The 19407-nt window shown below is 37.9% G+C and overlaps 2 protein-coding genes and 1 non-coding gene across 6 annotated transcripts in view; 1 reads left to right on the top strand and 2 right to left on the bottom strand.

Moving 5' to 3' along the window:
• Ets96b (ETS variant transcription factor Ets96B) overlaps positions 1-19407 on the bottom strand; it is a 49530-nt gene that overhangs the window by 5280 nt on the left and 24843 nt on the right. For 3 of the 4 annotated variants that reach the window (XR_014436097.1, XR_014436096.1, XM_083084915.1), the window contains exons 1-6: positions 12397-12468; positions 8074-8185; positions 4939-4992; positions 4062-4121; positions 1332-1467; positions 1010-1146 (exon numbers count right to left, since the gene is read on the bottom strand). Coding sequence is in view for 1 of the 4 variants with exons in the window: in XM_083084915.1 (XP_082941041.1) it covers positions 1010-1146; positions 1332-1467; positions 4062-4121; positions 4939-4992; positions 8074-8185; positions 12397-12453 (556 nt within the window). In the remaining 3 variants the exon portion in view is untranslated. Of the gene's footprint in view, positions 1-1009; positions 1147-1331; positions 1468-4061; positions 4122-4938; positions 4993-8073; positions 8186-12396; positions 12469-19407 lie in introns of those variants that run through there. The other variant, XR_014436098.1, reaches the window with a different exon arrangement.
• Trnak-uuu (transfer RNA lysine (anticodon UUU)) lies at positions 4728-4800 on the bottom strand. Its single transcript has one exon. It is a non-coding gene; the product is annotated as a tRNA-Lys (tRNA).
• LOC145962969 (solute carrier family 25 member 44) lies at positions 13601-17011 on the top strand. Its single transcript, XM_083084504.1, has 5 exons — positions 13601-13867; positions 14635-14947; positions 15050-15357; positions 15437-15623; positions 15713-17011. Exons 2-5 carry the CDS (start codon positions 14773-14775, stop codon positions 16030-16032), a joined length of 990 nt encoding a protein of 329 aa, XP_082940630.1. The 5' UTR covers positions 13601-13867; positions 14635-14772; the 3' UTR covers positions 16033-17011.

Below are 19407 nucleotides of genomic sequence, written 5' to 3'. Positions count from 1 at the left end.
TATTCTCGCTGAAATATTATTCGCGCGATGCGGTTTGTGCCGTATATTTATTCTCGAATAAATATTTATGTAAGATTTAATTAATTGTTAGCAATCTTTCTCTTTCTTTGCGTGTCGCACTTGGATATCGGATTAATAGCTTATGAGAAAATCAATTTATTTTATCATTTAAACTTTTCTAATTTTCGGAAAAAGCTTTCCAATTTTCGGATGATTAAAGACCTAATTTGAGCTAAAGAGCTAATTTGTCGTTTCTAGAAAAATTGTTGATGCCGCATTAAAAATTTCTCTGCATTGTGCGAATCATGAGAGAATATTCGACTTACATTCCCCCGGGGAAACTAGCCTCGCCTCCTTTCTTTCTTTCTTTCTTTCGGCTTTTCTTGGAATCTGCAAGATGCTCTTCATAGCTTTCGACTTGAAAGCATCGTTTAATTATTCAATTACGCGTGCTCAGTTACGCGTAAGCGAGTGCAGTGCATTAGTTGGGAGCCTCGCAACGATCATGGGAAATGTTACATTTTATATTGCTACACTCTCTCTCTTTCTCTCTCTTTCGTCAATATTGTTTGCAAAATAATATATTAAATATAGAGAATATATAATAAATATCTAAGAAAATCGATAAATATTTTCTATATATTCATTTTAATTTTTTGTAGTTTCAAATTTTTATTATAGTGCATTTTTCGATAATCGCAAAGAAAAAGAAAGAGAAACTATATAATCAATTGAAATAACGGCACGGATCGAACATTATCGTCGATGTAGCTATGAAATCCTCAAAGGGCTAATCGGAAGTCGACTCGATTAATGGAGAGCGGTACCCTCGTACCCCCGGTTATTTATGGATTCCATGGGGTGGAATAGTGCCACGTGGATCCTTTTGTGCAGAGATTTGTCACGGCGTGGATCTTCGTTCGAAGATAGTAAGCAGCGATTCACAGTTTCATTCTTAATATTCGTCCGCGAAATCTGTCTAACGCGAATCATCGCGTGAATTTCTTACCGTTCTGCGTATCCTGAGATGTCGCGGATGATATGTTTGTTACGGGAAGCGGTTCCACGTAGCTTCGATCCGCCGGTTCTTCCTTCACGGCAACATCCTTCGTGCTCTTGCCAGCCGAACCATTTATCTTTCGATTCCTGCGAATAACACGCAAAATTTTATTCTATACGTACAATTATAAGTATGTCAATGCACGTAAATTATTTTTTATCTATAATATAAGTGAAGATTTTTTCGTGTAGTTGCAGTTGCATGCGTTTTAAAGCATGTCGTTAGCATAGAAAAGTCGATTATCGTTAGATCAGCTTTTTGTCAAACTTACCCGAAACAACGATCCGATCTGAGTTCGAGGAAATCATTGTTTTGATTCTGCGTAATGGAAGATTGATACTGGGGATGATAATTGCCGCTATCGCCATTTCTCGTGCAATTGCTAGATTCCTGCTTTACATTTGCACCTGATATAAGTGAAATAAATCGCGATTAGTATATACTTTCCCCCATACTCAGACAATTCTTTTTATCATGGGAAAGACATAAAAATCGATATTTTGTTTTTGAGCTAAAAATTTAAAGAGTGAAACTTTATATCTAGAGTTATTTAATAGAAATTGATTTCTAGATTATGTCACTTAATATTGTCTCATCAATGGCATTTTTTAAAAACAGGCGAAAATTATGATCTCAGAAATTGTAGTCTCCAAAACCGATAACCACTCATTTATTGATAATTAAGACGTGATAAGAAAAATAAAGAAGATAAAAGCAATAATGAAACAAAAGAAATTAAAATTTGAAATATACGAGAATAACATTACTCCATAAAAACTCTGCTATTATCGCTTTAGACTGTATAATTTGCCCAAGAAAAATCTCACAGGAGAGAAAAAAAGCTTTTTAATTTCAAAAACTTCTGATACAATTATTAGTATATAAACAAGCAACAATGTATAAACTGTGAGTGAGTCAACTAGCAAACTAATCGGTTCTGCAAAAGAGCAACACTTATTGAAAAATAGAAAGATATGTTTTGATTCTTTTGTTCTATAATGTTAATGTATGCGACTACGGAATGACTTTTGACAACATTTTTGCACACGTAGCTCTCTCCTCGCATATCATTATCATTTATCGAATGCGCGATCGTTTTCTTCGGACGATTAATAGCCGAAAGAACGACCGGGCAACGCCAGGACATAAGGGCGCGTGTCGTATCGGAAGTGAAGACGCATCGCTGCAACGACACGTGAGAGGGAAGGTGGGGTCTAATGGGGTGCCGACGATTTTGCGAGGGCGAGGACGAGGGCGAGGGCTGCGCCCCCGATAAGTCAAACAGGCTCCTGGGCCGTGGGAAGCATAAGTCACGAGCCTCCGGCGATAATTGTATTTGTAAACATTGGAAGTTTACTGATAGGAAGAAGCGCGCCACGATAGATTCAATTATCTTGATATCGCGAGATCTCGCAATAATTATCTTCGATGAGCAGATTTCGACGGGCTCTCGTTACGCAAGAGAGAGATGAAAAGTTTATCGAGATACACTCGTACATGTCTTTGACGTTAAATAATTATTATCCTTATACGTTGTTTCTGTTCGAAAAAACGAGACATATCGAAAATCGAGAGAAATATTACCTTTCCTTTATCGAATAAATTTTTGATCAACTTTTTAATATAATATTATTCACTGATAATGCTCCATCGAATTCATATTCAAAAACTCTAATATATCAAATAAAAATATGTTGCTCAATCTTGATGTTTTATACATATATGAGCATCCTAAATACGTCGCACAAGCTACATATTACGCGAAGATAGATATACGCGGCGCTTGGGAATCATACGTGTATCTGTGTGTGCGAGTGTGTGTGTGTGTATATAGACATTAGCTAGCCCCCGATTCCCTCTGGGTGTTTGCTCGCCCGGTTGAAATGTTCGACGATACGTTTGTTCAATGCTGCTCGACGCTGAATTACACGTATCGTACCATCGCGGATTTTGCGCGCGCGGAATAATGTAAACTGCGAGCCCCGCTCTCGTCTCATGTGTTCGCCGCCGAAGAGAAGTCAAATACGCGGCGAGGTCCGATTTTTGTCCGTCTATCGTAATAATAATGTTCGTCGTCGCGAGAAAAAATATCGCGCGACTCGTTAGCGGTATCGATAAGCGCGCGCGCCGCGTTAACGGAGGAAAGAAGAAGAAAAAAGGAGGACGAGAGAATCGCCGCTGGCTTAATATAAAGTGCTTACTCGCGTAATCCGATATCGATGATCGCCGACGAGCGCCGACAAACGCCCGTGTTGATTCTTCCCGCTCTCTATCTAAGCTACGCTAAAAAGAACTCTGCCCCGCGGGCGCGACTTCTCGTCGGTTTTTAATAAAGAAACCAATATATATTGCGCGAAAAAATGGGGCGAACGGTATTATTTCTCGCGCGCTATTTTGGCGGACGCGCAAAAAGACCGCGATCGTCGAACGGGAAAGCCGCAACGCGCGTGGAAAGTGTCGACGACTAATTAAAGATGCACGTGCGGTGTGTAACGCGTTAGCCATTGATTGATTCACCGATGACGATGGCGGCGATTACATCGAGCGAGTTAACGCAACACCCGACGAATCGATTCTTCCTCCAACGCGAGCGATTCCGATGACGGTCGTAAATGCGTTCCTCTCGTTCCGTTACTTGGTTTCGTTACTCGATTCCGCACGTATAGCATTTATTTATTTCGACGTAGTTGTCGCAAGACGTCGAGAAGATGCGATGTCTCGAGAGTCTAGACATCTCGCGCGCGAAAACAGATTTTCCAACCAATTTCGAGGCCGAATCGAAACACTTCCGCGCGCTATACATGATTTCGCGGTGATTTCAGCGGAGATTGACATCCTCCAATCCCGTTTAGCGAATTTCCAAACCCGGATTTATTTATCCAGACGAATCACCAGATGTCGAGTATCGATGCGACACGCGGCTAAATAATTTCGTCATCGAAAGATTGATGATAAGAAACCGACAAACGAGGAATAAATGCCAAGAATTAGCACTACTTACTTGACATCTGATGAAACTCGGGGACGTACTGTTCGCTGTCTTCGGTCTCGGAGCTGCTACCTGCGCACAAGACATTTCATATTAGTCCATATTATGTAATGATTGGAGCAGATATTAATAAAACAACTTTAGAATAAAAATTCTACTCGCGAATATCTAACGAGAATTTCTATTTTCTGTTCCGCGGCAAAATCATCCCCCTTTGATCATCCGTTACATTACATCCACCGCGTATTACATCGCAGTTGGGCAAGGTAATTAAAATTAATGTTCCGAGAGAATAGTGGCTGCACGTAATTATCTTCGCTGACGGCTTAGGGATAATTTGATGCTACATCTCTAAATTTTAAAAATTAATAGCCGAATTTTTCGTAATAACGATATACACACTTTGATAATTCCGATTTTTAATATCTTACCATTCGCATGTCGCCAATCATTTGTTATCATTTTACACAGAAATACTATTATTAATGATAGCGAAGGAATATTCAATAGTTTTGTTCTTTGTCGACACACGTGTCAACTATTTAACTTATTAGTAAATTAATAAATCAACTTATATTTGTAAATTTATAAAAAATTTCTCACTTTTTTATTTCATTTGGTCCTTGATAATAATAATACGATTGCATTCTTTCAAAATAAAAAGGAAAAAAAAATAAACGCCCGAACAGGGACTCGAACCCTGGACCCTCAGATTAAAAGTCTGATGCTCTACCGACTGAGCTATCCGGGCACACAACTTCGAAGGAATTAAACACGTATTCGAATCAAACTTGTGCGCAACAGGAGAGGAAAAAGAAAGAAATGATTAAATTGTTATTATTACGTAAATTGTTATAAAATGCAAATGAAATTTACAATACACACTCACCGTCTTGTAACCAAGTTTCCTGCCTGTAGCCTTGTGGCATGTATAATTCGCTTCCTGTAATCAATAAATTTTCCTCGAATTAACACGTGTGCATATGTGCATGCATTCATATAGTTGCATTATTGATCGCATGATAAAATCAACAAAGAGCGAGGGAAAATGCAAATACATTTGTTTGGCTACACTGGATATTGAACAGTATTTGCCGCAAATTGACAGAGCACATCATGTACTTCCGCTGTTTTTGATTAATTATTGCTGTATCTATATACAATATATCCAAGGTAAAAAAAAGATATTTGATACTCGACACGATAGGTGGATGGATGGAAGAGAGAATATTTCTAGTTTCGAGAAAAAGGGATACATCTTATCTGAATCGAGATTGACGAGACTTGCGGGAAGACAAACGGTGCTGCCGAGTGGCTGCGAATGAATCAGAGGCAAAAACAAACCCTTCAGCGTGAATGGGCGCATAAGAATGCCGGCGTGGAAAACTGGGGTGCGTTTAATGGATCTCCAGGATTCGCTATGGGTAGCCACTCGGCGGTAACCTCATTTTGTTCCATGGCAGAATCCAGTCTAACGTGAATCGAATCTACTTACGTCACAGCTCATTGCTCGCGTGTATAAAGAGATACTTCAAGGTTCACTTTCGTGTACGTGTCTTCCTAAGTGTCTATCACATTGAAATACATATAATACTGGTCAAAAGTATTGCATCGCTTATAGAAACAGGGAAATGGTTATTTTGAACAAAAACATACATTACCAAATTCTAAGACTGTTATTTTATATTTTAATAATTTTATGAACACGAGCAAAATGACTAGGGGAAAAATAAACATAATCATTTACTTGTATGTTTTCTGTGTTTTTTGAGGGGTGATGCAATACTTTTGATCGTACGTGTAAGCACGTGTAACATGATTTTACGATCGTTCAGATTTACAAATTTACAATTAACTGCCAAATAATGGATATTATCACAGACATAAAATTCTTGTGTGTTTGTATTTAGATTAAAGGATATTTAATAATATTAAGGAAAATATAATCAAAACTTACACATATATCTTTTAAGTCCATTTATTTCTTAGCAATTAAGCGTTTATATTATTTTCTCAAAGCTAATATAATGATTAGCATTAGTTTCTTCAGAAAATTATAGTTTGTACATTAATTATTTTAATAAATTAATAACGCGACTTATCCAAGATTTTTAAAGTTTGAAAGTATTTTCTTGTAACTTTCTTCTGGCGAATTACATAATTTAAAGAAATATCTTTTTTGATAGTATTATATTTTATTTTATACATATATTTTTAAATATCGAAATCTTATTTTTCTTTTATTTTTCTTTTTATCCTTTTCACTATTAACTTTATCATGTTTCTAAATTTGTCGATTTTGGAAATTAATTATTTAGTTTTCAATTTCCGCACATTTTTGATAAAATTTATTAAAAATTTCAAGTATTTCAGTATTATCAAAACTGTGATGCACTCTTGTAGCTAGAAATCTTCCAACATGCATAGTATAGTGTGCGTTCGGGTGTACAAATTTTTATGTGTTTAATATACAATTTATAATATTACATAATTATTTACATAGATTGACGTCTACAGATTAAAACCATTAAAATAAAATTAATGAAACGGAAAATGTACATATATCCTGTATGTTTTGTAAAATGCACAATCGATTCATAAATTTTTACATCTAATAATTAAATTTCTCCACTTGTTTAAATTGTTAAGATGCCGCTTCCAGATACACGACGAAAAAAAGACGAACGAGAAAGCGGGGAGAGCGAGCAACAATATATTTTCATCCGTCATCGCGACGCGGTGCGGCGCGGAGTTTCAATATTTCTGAATCGTCGTCGAAAAGTGGATCGAGCCGATGGAGGGGACGTAACGCGATTATGATAGAGAAATTGCGGCATTATAGGCAGTGATTGAGTTAGGCGGAGGTGGTCCATCCTGGGTGAACGGTGGCTCCGCACCACGGCATGCCAATGCTAGATATAAAGTGTCAATCACTGCAGCCAGACGTCGGCCGGGGTAGTTTGGCGACTCTCTTCGGGGTACGATGGGGGAGAGGTTCCACTGCGGGGACACCCCAGGGGAGTCTTTGCGGTGATAACACGTCGCTTATTGAATTTCGTGTCGAGAAATTGGCGTCGCATTTCTGGGTCAAGGCTAAGACACTCGTCCGGAAGAAGAAGAAGCATCGTCGGAAGACGGCGCGAATTAACGTCTCGTCGGGATGTATAGAGGTACTTTATCGAAATCTTTACACTTGTCCTTTATCAAGCAAGGAGAGCAATTAACCGATATTTGTCCAAGAAACGCGATTACTCTCAAATGAGTGAATTATGAAGTATTATTGTCAAACGATACAAATTAGCGATATAGGAAAATATGTAATAATTGTAGATTTTCGTATATTTTTAGCATCGGAGACACACGGAGTTTGGTCGAACAGTTTGGAAAATGAGCCAAGTAATTGGCAAGTATTCCGAGCAGATTGTCTCGAACGATATTTCATGGTGCACTCGCGTCTCGCCGCGACCTTTGGAAAATAATGTTGTCGTTGATGCGACTATATAAAGATATCGACTCGGCTGCCTGCGAGTGACAGGCTCTCTTCGGGGGGTATAGCTCCACCCTCCCGTCTCTCGTTCTCCTTGGCGGCGCTTCGTTTCGGGGTACGCGTCCCGCACGTGTTCCTAAACGTGCCTCCTCCTCCCCCTCGCTATGTGTGCGCTCTTCTCGAGATCTACACAGCGACTTCGTGTGTATCGAAGGCCTCGCCCCCGATGGAAACGCGACGTCTCCGAACCGCGCCGGTATCAAAGAGCTTCAAAGTCGAACGACCGGGGGAATCGAAGAATCGACCGTTCTCTATCCGCTCACCTTTTTCCCTTGATTGCATCCTCGCAAGCTCGTTAAGACATAAAGTAGTGCAGGCCGTAGGTACTTTTTTCGAGAAAAAAAAAGATCTCGACTGACACGCAAAAAGAGTTGTCCTAGGCTCGCGCGAGAGAGAGAGTATATAATTTAAATATCGGATAATTTAAATATCGTTTTCACCTTCAAATCTTTTTTCATCATTGAAATTTCTACTCACCGGTGTGCAGCTTTTCATTACTCGTGGTGTGAGACACTGGATAGTTGCCGGGACAGTATTCTCCGGCGACTGTTTGAAGCGGCTCGGGTAGTCTGGCGAATTCGTTTCCGGGCTAGAACAATCGAAAGAAGAGAGTTGTATTAATTAGCGTAAGACTCGAATAAAGATTTAGCAATATTTGTTACACGGTGTTTGACGAGTGTATTTCGAAAGTAAATCGCAATGTCAAGCGCGAGCGAGCGAAAGAGAATGTAATTAATATCAGAAAGTGATTGTGAGGCTCGAAGCTCTCAATATAGGAGCGAAAGACACAGTGAGAAATAGAGGGAGGTGGGTAAGAGAGGCGGCAAGGAAGACATCCGGTGAACGATTGGACGGTTTCCTCCTTGCGGGGCAATCTAGTGGTAAACTCAGTTACCGGTTTTGGGAATTTCGATAACGTAGACGTTCGGGCCTTTGACTCCATAAAATTTGACTACAACCTGCGAGTTGATTACAAATACGGATCGTCAGAAAATTGTGCGAAAAAGTTGTGCTATTTAAAAAAAAAGAAAGATCACTATTAAAAAATTGAGTTAATAAAGTGATAAAGTAATTAAAATGCTAAAATGCGCCCGTAACATGAAATGTCCCTTATTGAATGCGAACACATTTCTGATAGGGGATATATTGATATTAACGAGTATCCGGTGAACTCACGCTGCTCAAAGTTCCATTATTTGTTCATAATTTCTTGTCGAGATTTTCCTTTGATCGCAATTAATCGTCGTCCGCAAATAACCGCCGTAATAGCATGGCGCCCGTAATCCGCGCGCTTGGACATAAATTTTAATTACATTCACTATTACCTTAAATGTTTAATACACCTGTCAATTCGCTACGTACATACATATTTATCGATGCAAAAGTGACTCCCGCTGACAAAGAATATCTTCGTTGTACAGAAATAAATACATTCTATAATTAAGCATTAATCAAATTTCGAAAATATATTCGTGCGGATAATCTAAACAAAAATTTTAAAAATCTATCCATTACATATAAACATATAAAATTATTGTAATGTTAAATATTCTATTTATTATTACATACACAAGGTGCACACACATAAACACGGAAATAAGGCTAGGCTGCGTGAATTTTTATGATCAAGATGAACCTTTGTTAGAAATCGCTCATCTTTCATCTCCATCGGGCTTTCTCGTCAAGCAGGATTTAACAGCGAATTAATCAGGCAATGACGCGTGAGCGGGAAGCGCAAACACGAGGAGTGCGCGTACCATTTAACGTTAAAGGCCCGACGTGACCTTTCCCAGCGAACGGATGCGCGCGGCACGAAACATTCGGCAGGCGAGTTTATTTACGCGCGTTTATGTGTCTCTCATGAAAACGAGATACCCACGACGAGTCGAGGGTACGCCCCGTCGTTCGCGACGGGGTTGCAACAGGGGTCGCGACGAGAGACGGCACCCCATTTCACGTTCTCCACCCTCGTATAATTATTGCGCACTTTGGTTCGGTTTATAATAAAGTCATCGAGAGCATCGCGAGACTGTATCTCTTCTCCGACGGATCGGAAAGCATCGTCAAGATTTTAGATGCGTACTCTTTTAGGTGGAATCGGTGTATTATTATTGAAAAACACTGAATAGCCATTGGTGATTGCATTTATAAACATAGCATTAAAAATCAATAAAGTCTCGTTAAAACAGTTGGTAATAGCGGCTGTTTTAATCAGTGATAAAAATGCGTCTTATAATAAAATATTATACATGAAATTTTTTATAGCAATATATTTTGTTAAAGAAATATCTAAATTGATTGAGAATCTTGTTTATTTTTGTACACACATTTATCACAATTTAAGAATTTATACATATATAATTCTTTCTCTCTCTCTCTCTCTCTCTCTCTCTCTCTTTCTCTCTGAATTTAAATATTAATTATACATATTTCCAAATATATCTATGGGAGAAACTTCTCCAAAAAGCAGTTTAAAATAAATAAAAAAAGTTTTAAAAAATATCTGCGATATTATTACTGATTTTTCAATAAAAACTATCATATTCAATAAGAGAGCAAAAATATTATTACCGCTTTAATCAATGACGTTTTCACTGAACCAATTTAAAAGAGTGACAACGATATCGAGGTAAAAATTACAAAGTGAATTTTAGGGAGAGAAAGATGAATTTAAAATAATTTTTTATTACTGAAATGAAAAACATATAAATAAATACATGGAATATTTGTCACTTAACGAGATGCATATTTTGCGCGTATCCTATTTTGATCAATGGACAGATAAAAGCCGGCAGAGTTTCCTCTGCTAATTATGTGCCGATTAATGGCAGCGACGGTCAATTTTATCAATTACACGCGAGAGAAGTCCCGCTGTTGTACTTTGCCAAGAAAGTTTTCCTACCCTCGTGCGACGACGAGGTGCGAAGACAATAACAGCGGCGGACACTGGAAGGCGGACAATGCCTGGCGAGAGGAACAATATATAGAAATCTCGAGATTAAAGAACGCGTCACACAACGGCCAAGTTTATCAGCTAATTGCTTTCCTCAATGCATCGCAAAAATCGCGCTAGAGAAGATCAAAATTTTTTTCTTTCGTCCTTTTTCGCCAATTAAGTCTCGACAATACAAGGGAATAGTTGGGTGTGTGTGTGTGATAAATATATATTTTTATGTTACTACAAGGTATCTATTTTGTAATGTTTTGCACTTCTGCTATCGGGGCTTTTCAAGATTTTAATAACAATTTAATTAATTTCCATTCATTACGACACACAGAGAGAAAGTAAATGCAATATGATAAAAATGAGCTAAAAGATAAAAGTACAATATCTTTTAAATATAAATGTAAATAAATATAGAAGTTTTACATTTAATATTATCAACATTTGTATAGGAATAAATGGATGATTATCATCGTCACGCAGAAATATGTAAAGGATTAAAAGAAGTAAAACGAGCGTAAAAGTATGCAATATTATTAATCGGTTCACGGAACCAGTTCCACGGAGAAGTCAATCAAAGTGAGCAGTTAAAAAGCGCGATACGTCCCATCCTCGGAGAAGTCATCCCTAATCATGGGAAACTCGAGTGGCGACATATGCTATCTCGCGGCAGTCAATTAAATGGCACCGCCGAGTCTACCGAGGAAATGGGGGGAGCGTGTGTGGGAATCGGCTGATTTTTAGAATCAACAAACATAAATCAAGTGCCTCGCGGGTGCTTCTCTCGCCGAGTCATCCCCTCCCCGCGCGTGTCCATTGACCACCCGCGGATACTCACGTCGTGTCGTGTCGATGTCGTCACGGTGGTGGCACGCACTCACGCACTCACACACGCACGCATACACGCGAGGAATATAACGGCGACAATTACGTGTTTAGAGGACACGGAAGGGGTGGCACCCGTGGGACGAGCCAGCGGAGCGTGGAGGCGCGTGCCGCGGCAATTCGCCACCCGGTCGTCGAGCGATCGTCTCTCGAGTGCTTGGCATTGTACGCGCGATGATCCTGGACCTCGTTCCGTACTCGGGACTCGGATGACTCCATTGTGCGTCGGAGCGGCCCGGCTTCGGGGAGGCCGGATATCCGGATCGAACGGATGGGACGCGATGGCCTTTACGCGGCGGCGCTCTCTTAATGGATCTTAAGCACTTTCGCGACGGTAACGTACATTTTCCGGATTCTTAAATATTCCTTCCACGAGTTGGATTCGATAAAGAAGTGTCAATGGCGCGGCGAAGAGAATCGATCGAATCTATTTATTTTAAGTTTATTGAATGTAATTATACGCAAACTCTTCCCTATCCCTAATCTTGTTCTCTTCATTCTGTGTCTTTACATTTTAAAAATTGTATTATATTTTTATTTTGCATTTCTTTTTATATATTAAACATTTTCCCCGACAACGTATAAAGATAAATATCGAAATAAATGTAAATTTTTTAATAAATCATTCCGATTGCATCATATCACTATCAGTAACAATTTTTTACAAATACCTTGTATGTTTTTGCGTGATAAAAAATAAAACTTAATAAAGTCGATAATACGCTTACTGAATATTCTATTACTTTGTTGCTTTGAACTTTTTATATTCCATAAAATTATAAAAATTCTTACATACAGCACTGCCGACATGAGAAAAATCAGTCGATTAATTTATTTGACGATTCTTTCGAAAGAATTCTGATGGATAAAGATTACAATAAACTTGTCAATGTATATATTATAGATAAAGCCCTCATCAACCATACAAGAGCCTTATTTGTGGAGAGATAAATAAATTTTCAACTACTTACTAAGCCCGCCAATTCCGTCGTCGCGGCAGGTACCTCCTGATCGGCAATGTTCATCATAACTTTGCGTCGTGCTGCTCGTTTCGTCCGCGGTCTGTTCTTGTCAAACGAAAAACACACAAAGACGAGTAGATTCGCCGATTCGATCCGAGAAGAAAACGCGCAACCGAGTTTACGCGACACGAACGGGTCTCGTCGATCGTCGCTGATGTTGCGGCGCGAAGATCGAAGATAGCACTGAATCGGGTGATTTGATCTCGGCGCGAATAAGGGGGTGAGCGAGCCACCCTCGCGGTCGCAACCGGGGGTTGTGTCTCCGGCATGGGGTACGCCCCCAACGTGACGTAGAATTCAGTCCTGCGCGTATTCCATTTCCTTGGACCACTGCAACCGGGTGCTGGGCGGAGCTTGAAATTCATTGGCGACACACACGTTCGAGAAATACAAGGGATGATGCTGCGTCTCGCGAGAGAGAACCTTGGGTTCTCCACGGCAGCGAATTTCGCAAATTCGATTCGATCGCCATCGAGATGTTCGAACGGTACGTCCAATAAAACTTCAAGTCAGCCCGAACAAATGCACGGATTCCAGAAATCTACGATGAAATTATGAAGAAAAAAATTAATTCTTCTCAGAAACGGAAAACTGCATACTTGACAAAATTGTTAAAAAAAGTATCATATTCCGATAAATTAAACACGGTTATCTGATTACAAAATATAATTATAGCAAAAATCATATTTATAATTTTGTTTCTTTCTTGTTTTAATTCAATAATGAAAAAAAAGGATAAAGTTATGTCTAAGAGAAATTATGTAGAAAATTATAATTTTTCAATGATTATTTTTTGTGGCAATAAAACGAGAGCTTATCCCTAAAATGGAGCATATTTTAGAATTAACAATTGATGTATACTTTCAAAAAAATTATATATATAACTGTTAAATTTTTAAGCCATTTAAATGTATTTAAACGTATTTGTCTTTTTACTATTTATAGGAAAATAATTGTTGCTCCAAAATTCTACTCGTCTGTGTGTGTGTGTGTGCAACCATGTTTCTTTTTTTATATATCATGATTTAAAGTCGGTATGGCAAATTTCGTTCTATATCGACAGACGTTATCGCTTTATACATCTGTTGATAAACGCGAAACATGACTCAACATCAAGGCTTCACCGTCAAGATGTCACCTTCAGAAAAAAAGACACACGCGTGCGTGTACTTGCTGAATGTGCGGTCTACAATTGCCCACAATTTTTCACGGCTTTTTCCATGTCGAATAATTTCTCAGTCGCAAAATTGTGCGAGTGAAAATGAGCTCGTGTTGTAAAATGCATTGAGCCAATTGATGTGACAGCGCGATTAAGTTCATCGATCATGTTATAAACATCAATCAATGGTTATTCCTGATCGTATGAAGAGGCAACCATCGAGAAGGAAATTTCAGAGTAAATTGTCTCTATTACATCACTGTAAGTAACAAAAAATTTTTGAAAATGACTTGCACCTTTCTCTGTATATTCATTTAAGCTGATAACGTCGATATATTTATCCGATACTTTGTTATTAACGATATTCCACAAATTCACAATTATCCAGCAAATCCACAATTATCAGCCATAAAATTTCTTACACGTGCAACACTAGATTAGATTTAGATAATAAGATAGAATTATAAGAAGATACAATTAATTAATTGATGTCTTACGATTATAAGATTAGAGTGATACACACAAAAAATGTCTACGCAAAAAATTTCGGAGCAATAAATTGTTGATTTGTAACATTGCATTTAACATATAGTTGTTGTACTGAATTATTAATTGTTATTTCTTTCTTGTTAGATTTATCATTACCTCGTGTATAAACACGTTAAATCTCGCTAAATATTCTGCAAAATTTTTATAATGTTCGTTTTTCAATCGATCGACTCCGAAATGTTACTTTGACGTTTTGCGCAATTGACATAACGATATGGTACATTTACGTTCAAGAGCAATGTTACAAAGTTATTAGCAATTTTAATGCTAAACCTGCTGATCAGATTTTGAATTTATAATATATATGCATATGTCATAATATCTGCAAGAATATAACGTTCGAAAAGGTTTCAGGTTGAGGTTAGAATAACCTAATTTCAGAGCTATGATAGTTGTTTTCTCTATGATCGAACGATAATATCTCATAATTTTAGACTAATTTCTCTTATAAATCGTATATAATATTTATATATTTACAGATTTGACGAAATTTTGGGCATTAATGCTCATAATATACTGATGAGATATGCGGCATCAGGTTGGAGCAAATTCTCCGCGAATCTACCTGCTTAATTCATCTATCGGTACAAACTACAATATCTGCGCTCGTCCGAGAAATGTCCGCGGTAGAGGCAACACCGTTCATTCGCACCATCGAGTGGGACATGATGGACAAAACCAAGTTCTTTCCACTCAGCATGCTGTCCTCGTTCTCGGTCAGATGCTGTCTATATCCTTTGACAGTGATCAAAACTCGGCTTCAAGTGCAGAGACAAAATCACATGTATAATGGTATGCGCTAATTAATTTTGATATCGGCGAATCGATTTAATTATTTGTAAAAAAACAATATTCCCTGACTAACGTCATTTTCTTCTTTCATATACACAATAGGTATGATAGATGCGTGTAAAAAAATTTACAAAGTCGAAGGCATCACCGGTCTTTACAGAGGTTTCTGGATAAGTTCCATTCAAATTGTTTCTGGAGTGTTTTACGTATCGACGTACGAGGGTGTACGTCATTTGCTCACGCAGGATACATCCATCGGACGTGTTAATTCTAAAGTTAAAGCGTTGATCGCCGGTGGTGCCGCCAGTTTAGTCGGACAAACGATCGTGGTCCCTTTCGACGTTCTCAGTCAACATTTAATGGTTCTCGGAATCAATAGCACTAAACATGGCAAAGTGTATGTGGATAAAGTGAGTCGTGAAATTTCTATAAATCTCTCAATGTCCTCTGTTTGCTGTATATTTAAAATATCAATTGCATTCTTCGCAGATGGGAATGAACCCGTTGGGTTTGACCTTCGAACCTAAAAAAACCCGCGCGCAAATCTCCGCCGAAATAATAAGATTGATTTATCAGAGAGACGGTTATCGCGGCTTCTACCGAGGATACATAGCGTCTTTGTGCGCATATGTACCCAACAGCGCCCTTTGGTGGGGATTGTACACGGTTTATCAGGGTAAGCATACTTTCTAAGTAGACTACGCAGATAAAAGAATGATACGCAGATAAAAGAACGTTATTTTTCATGTTTTCTTTTTCGCATAGATGAACTTATAAAGCTGCTCCCGGGATGGTTTTCGCATCTATGTATACAGGCGATGGCGGGCACCTTAGGAGGTTTTACGACTACGATCATTACAAACCCCCTGGATATCGTAAGGGCGAGATTGCAGGTGCAACGGTTAGATAGCATGTTTAGTGCGTTCAGAATACTGTGGATCGAGGAAGGACTGCTTATGTTCACCAAAGGACTCTCCGCGAGACTTGTACAATCCGCGTGCTTCAGTTTTTCTATAATCCTAGGATACGAGACCATCAAAAGAGTGAGCATAACGGAGGAATACAAGAGTTACATTCGATGGTGAGAGGCTCCAGAGTTACTATTAATTTTACGCGGATGGAATGGCGTGCATTTCATTCGCAATTTTTATACCACGACGCGCAATATGTGTGTTATTATACTTTTTACATATTAAAAAAAAGTGTAGCCATAATTCAATCAGCACATTATTGATAATAAAAATATCCTATAAAAAAAAATCAGACTCGCGTAAAAAAAATAATTATTTTCTTCGAGGCTATGCAAATAATGCAAATCATGTTGTTCGTATTATTAAGATACGTATTATTAAGTACGTTTTTGTGTAGCGATCGAAGAAGTTACGTTTCGTTATATTTGAAGAAATAAACTTGTACAGTCATGTGCGTACGTTTCACGTCATTGTTCAAACTCACGTACTACAATTTGATATATTATAGTTTCATAGAAAAAGAAACTTCGAAAAAAGATACTTTGGTAAAATAATGGCTCCGAATCTAACAAAATTCTGCGAAACAGGCGAGTTATTTATGTGAATGTAATGAAGCGCATTTTGTACGCTACGTTATGTATCAGATGGAGTACAAAACTTTGTAACATGTGTTAGATATGTTACTGTGATACAAGTATAATAAATATGCTACTATTCGTGTTTTAAAGACGGCTTGTATATTAGATATGTGTTTGTGCTTATATCGCGTTGCGTGCGAGATATATTAATAATATTATATGTAGATAACAGAGAGAGAATCCTAGTCAAATGGGCATGTATTATGTGCGCACGTATATACATATATATATGTATAATATATCGGCCGTCCTAAAGATACGAATTTAGAATATAATAAATGAATTAAATAGATTACTAGCGCAGAGAGATAAAAAAAATCGATAGAAGATGTGTACTATAAAGAAATTCAAGACACAAGATTATTTAATACCTCCATATTGTTTATGTATATACAGAAAATTGAGATCCTTGATAAATTTTAAGAGGATGAATAAATTTTATCATCTACATTAAATCGCAAACAGTCGCTCATTTCCTACTTGATAACGGACCGTTTTATAATATCTTATGATTCCAAAGCGTGTGCATTTTTTTACTCGAATATAAATAGCTTCAATTTGATTACCGCGCACGATACCGACTAAAAATTGGCTCCTCTCACGATGTGAACGCAACCGAGCAAATTAGCGCACCGCTTTGAAATTAACTCGCCCGATATGTAAATCGGAGGTTGAACGAACCTACGAGGATAGACAAAGACCAAGACACGTTCCCGAGTTTCTATTCTACGAGTCAACGATGCATCGATTGGTATGCACCGCGGAGTAGATCAATCTGACATCTCCTGCCGATGACTGGGCGCCAGATTGGCGCTGCGATTTTTCCTATGCCGGCATCGTTGCCGCTGCCTAAGGATGCATGAATTATTCCAGGGCCGAGCTAACGCCTGTCGGTCGATTAATCGAATCCAAGCGAAGCGGCCTTCGCGCGAACGATGTAAAAGTTATAATTGCATAATTGCACATGCAAATGCGCGTCACGTCGAACGTTAAATGTCAGAGACTCAAATACGGTTCAAGTTTATTCTGCGATTCTCGTTATCCCGTTGAGTCTATAATCAATCGCATTGTATGTATATTTGCCAAGTAATCGTTCAATTAATCAGAAATAAAATATCGTCTTATAAAAAGTATTGTTTACATTTACATAAGACTCTAATGCACGACATTTAATCACTCCTATCGTTTACATGCACATTTTTTCAATATTATGAATTGCTTGCATTTTTGTTTGTTGTACTATGTATGTACATGCGGAATGATTCATTTATGAACACGTGGTCTCGAATGACATACATACTATCTGTGTGGCAGGTTGTTGTAGCCATCTATCGTTGCATTAATGCATCGTACAACTTTGTAGCTCGCGTGTTCCCCTTATCTACAGGGTAACTTATCATTCAGGCTGTCGGAAACGATTCTCTTGTACCGATAAATGTCAATATGTACAATTTTCATCGCCAGATGCCTGTACGATTTATAATTATGTATTTTACAATTAACATTTTGACAATTATTCTTTTCGTAAATAATGAAATTTGTCTTCTTAATAAACTTGGATCGCGCACTAGATGTAAATGCCGCATAGACCGCAACTCTCAAGTCGAGGAAACATCAAGCAGAAACGGAGCGTTCGTTGTTTCCTTATTTTCAGCGAGATCAAACATTCGCGCGAATCGGCGCGGCGTAAAGGGAAAGAGAATATTATTCGGAGAACGATGTACCGCAAACGAGAAAACGTCTCCTTTCGTTCTTTGAGGATTCGTCGGTGGCGTTGAAGCGGTCTAAAAAAAAGTCGTGCGAACCCTTTTTTTATATTTCACAGAGCGATCAAGATAAGTCTTCCTTTTACTCTCACGATTTCTCTAAATGACATCCATTGCTGATCAATGGAGGAAGATTGTATTCGTGTATTTTACGCTACCGCGATACTCTGATAATTTTCCCGAGGGAAAAAAATAAAAAGTTTTAAGAAATCGTTTCGACTAATTCTCGCACGTTTCCTTGTGGAAAAGGGAAAAAACGACTCGTACAACTCGAGGAATTTGGAAGCGCAAGACCTGCATCATTAACTGGACTTTCAAAGGTTCACGTACACAGGAAGAAGGAAAATACGGAACACACGCGCGTTCTCTCATTAGCGACGTTTGTCAGTCAGCTCTCTCTCGAGGGCTCTTTTCCCGAAGCGACTCTCGCCTCATTTTCCAAGGACTATTCTCGCTTGCCTCATTATGTTCTGGCCGCCGTGAGCAAAACGAACACGGCGATACGTGGAAGAGAATAGCTCGCGCGGAGAACGACGACCTTACGCGCCGAAATATCGCTTCGCACTTACAATTAGAGTACTTAGACGTATTTATGCGTATCGTTTTCCATCTAAATTAACACGTGGAAAATTATCAGAATTTGAGATATTTGATACGCTTCTAGACGAATCTTGTTATATCGTTGGAATCTGCATAAACATCTTGATATGTAATGATAGCAAATATAATAAATATTATTTTTATTATTAGTATTTATTTCTTAATCCGTACCTTTCGGCTTCCAATTTTATATTTGCAATTTTTATATAGTGTAAATGAACTTTTTAAATATCTGATATAAATTATTTATAGTGTCTACGTTATTTAGAGTAAAATAAAGAATGAAATAACAATAATATTAAACTTAATATTATCGTCTAAATTTAAAATTAAAATTGTACTCATAAAAATAAAAATAGCATATAGTATAGTATTAAATAAATAAATAAGTAAAAATTAATACCAAATAAACACAAAGATAAAAATTATTAAAATCAAAATAATTTTAGCCATAACTCATAGATTCTTTAAAATTAAAAATAAAA

This window comes from Camponotus vicinus, unplaced genomic scaffold (assembly GCF_025532165.1).
Source record: "Camponotus vicinus isolate PSW18456_S1 unplaced genomic scaffold, iyCamVici1.0 SCAF_12, whole genome shotgun sequence".
Classification (NCBI taxonomy): Eukaryota; Metazoa; Arthropoda; class Insecta; order Hymenoptera; family Formicidae; genus Camponotus; species Camponotus vicinus.
This window is presented reverse-complemented; position numbering and strand designations above follow the sequence as displayed.

What these genes read in the sequence shown, in the direction of transcription:
- LOC145962969 (XM_083084504.1), top strand. Translation starts at nt 14,773, where the DNA reads ATGTCCGCGGTAGAGGCAACACCGTTCATTCGCACCATCGAGTGGGAC. An exon ending in GCAAAGTGTATGTGGATAAA is followed by an intron (nt 15,358 to 15,436) that starts GTGAGTCGTGAA and finishes CATTCTTCGCAG; the next exon opens with ATGGGAATGAACCCGTTGGG. An exon ending in ATTGTACACGGTTTATCAGG is followed by an intron (nt 15,624 to 15,712) that starts GTAAGCATACTT and finishes TTTTTCGCATAG; the next exon opens with ATGAACTTATAAAGCTGCTC.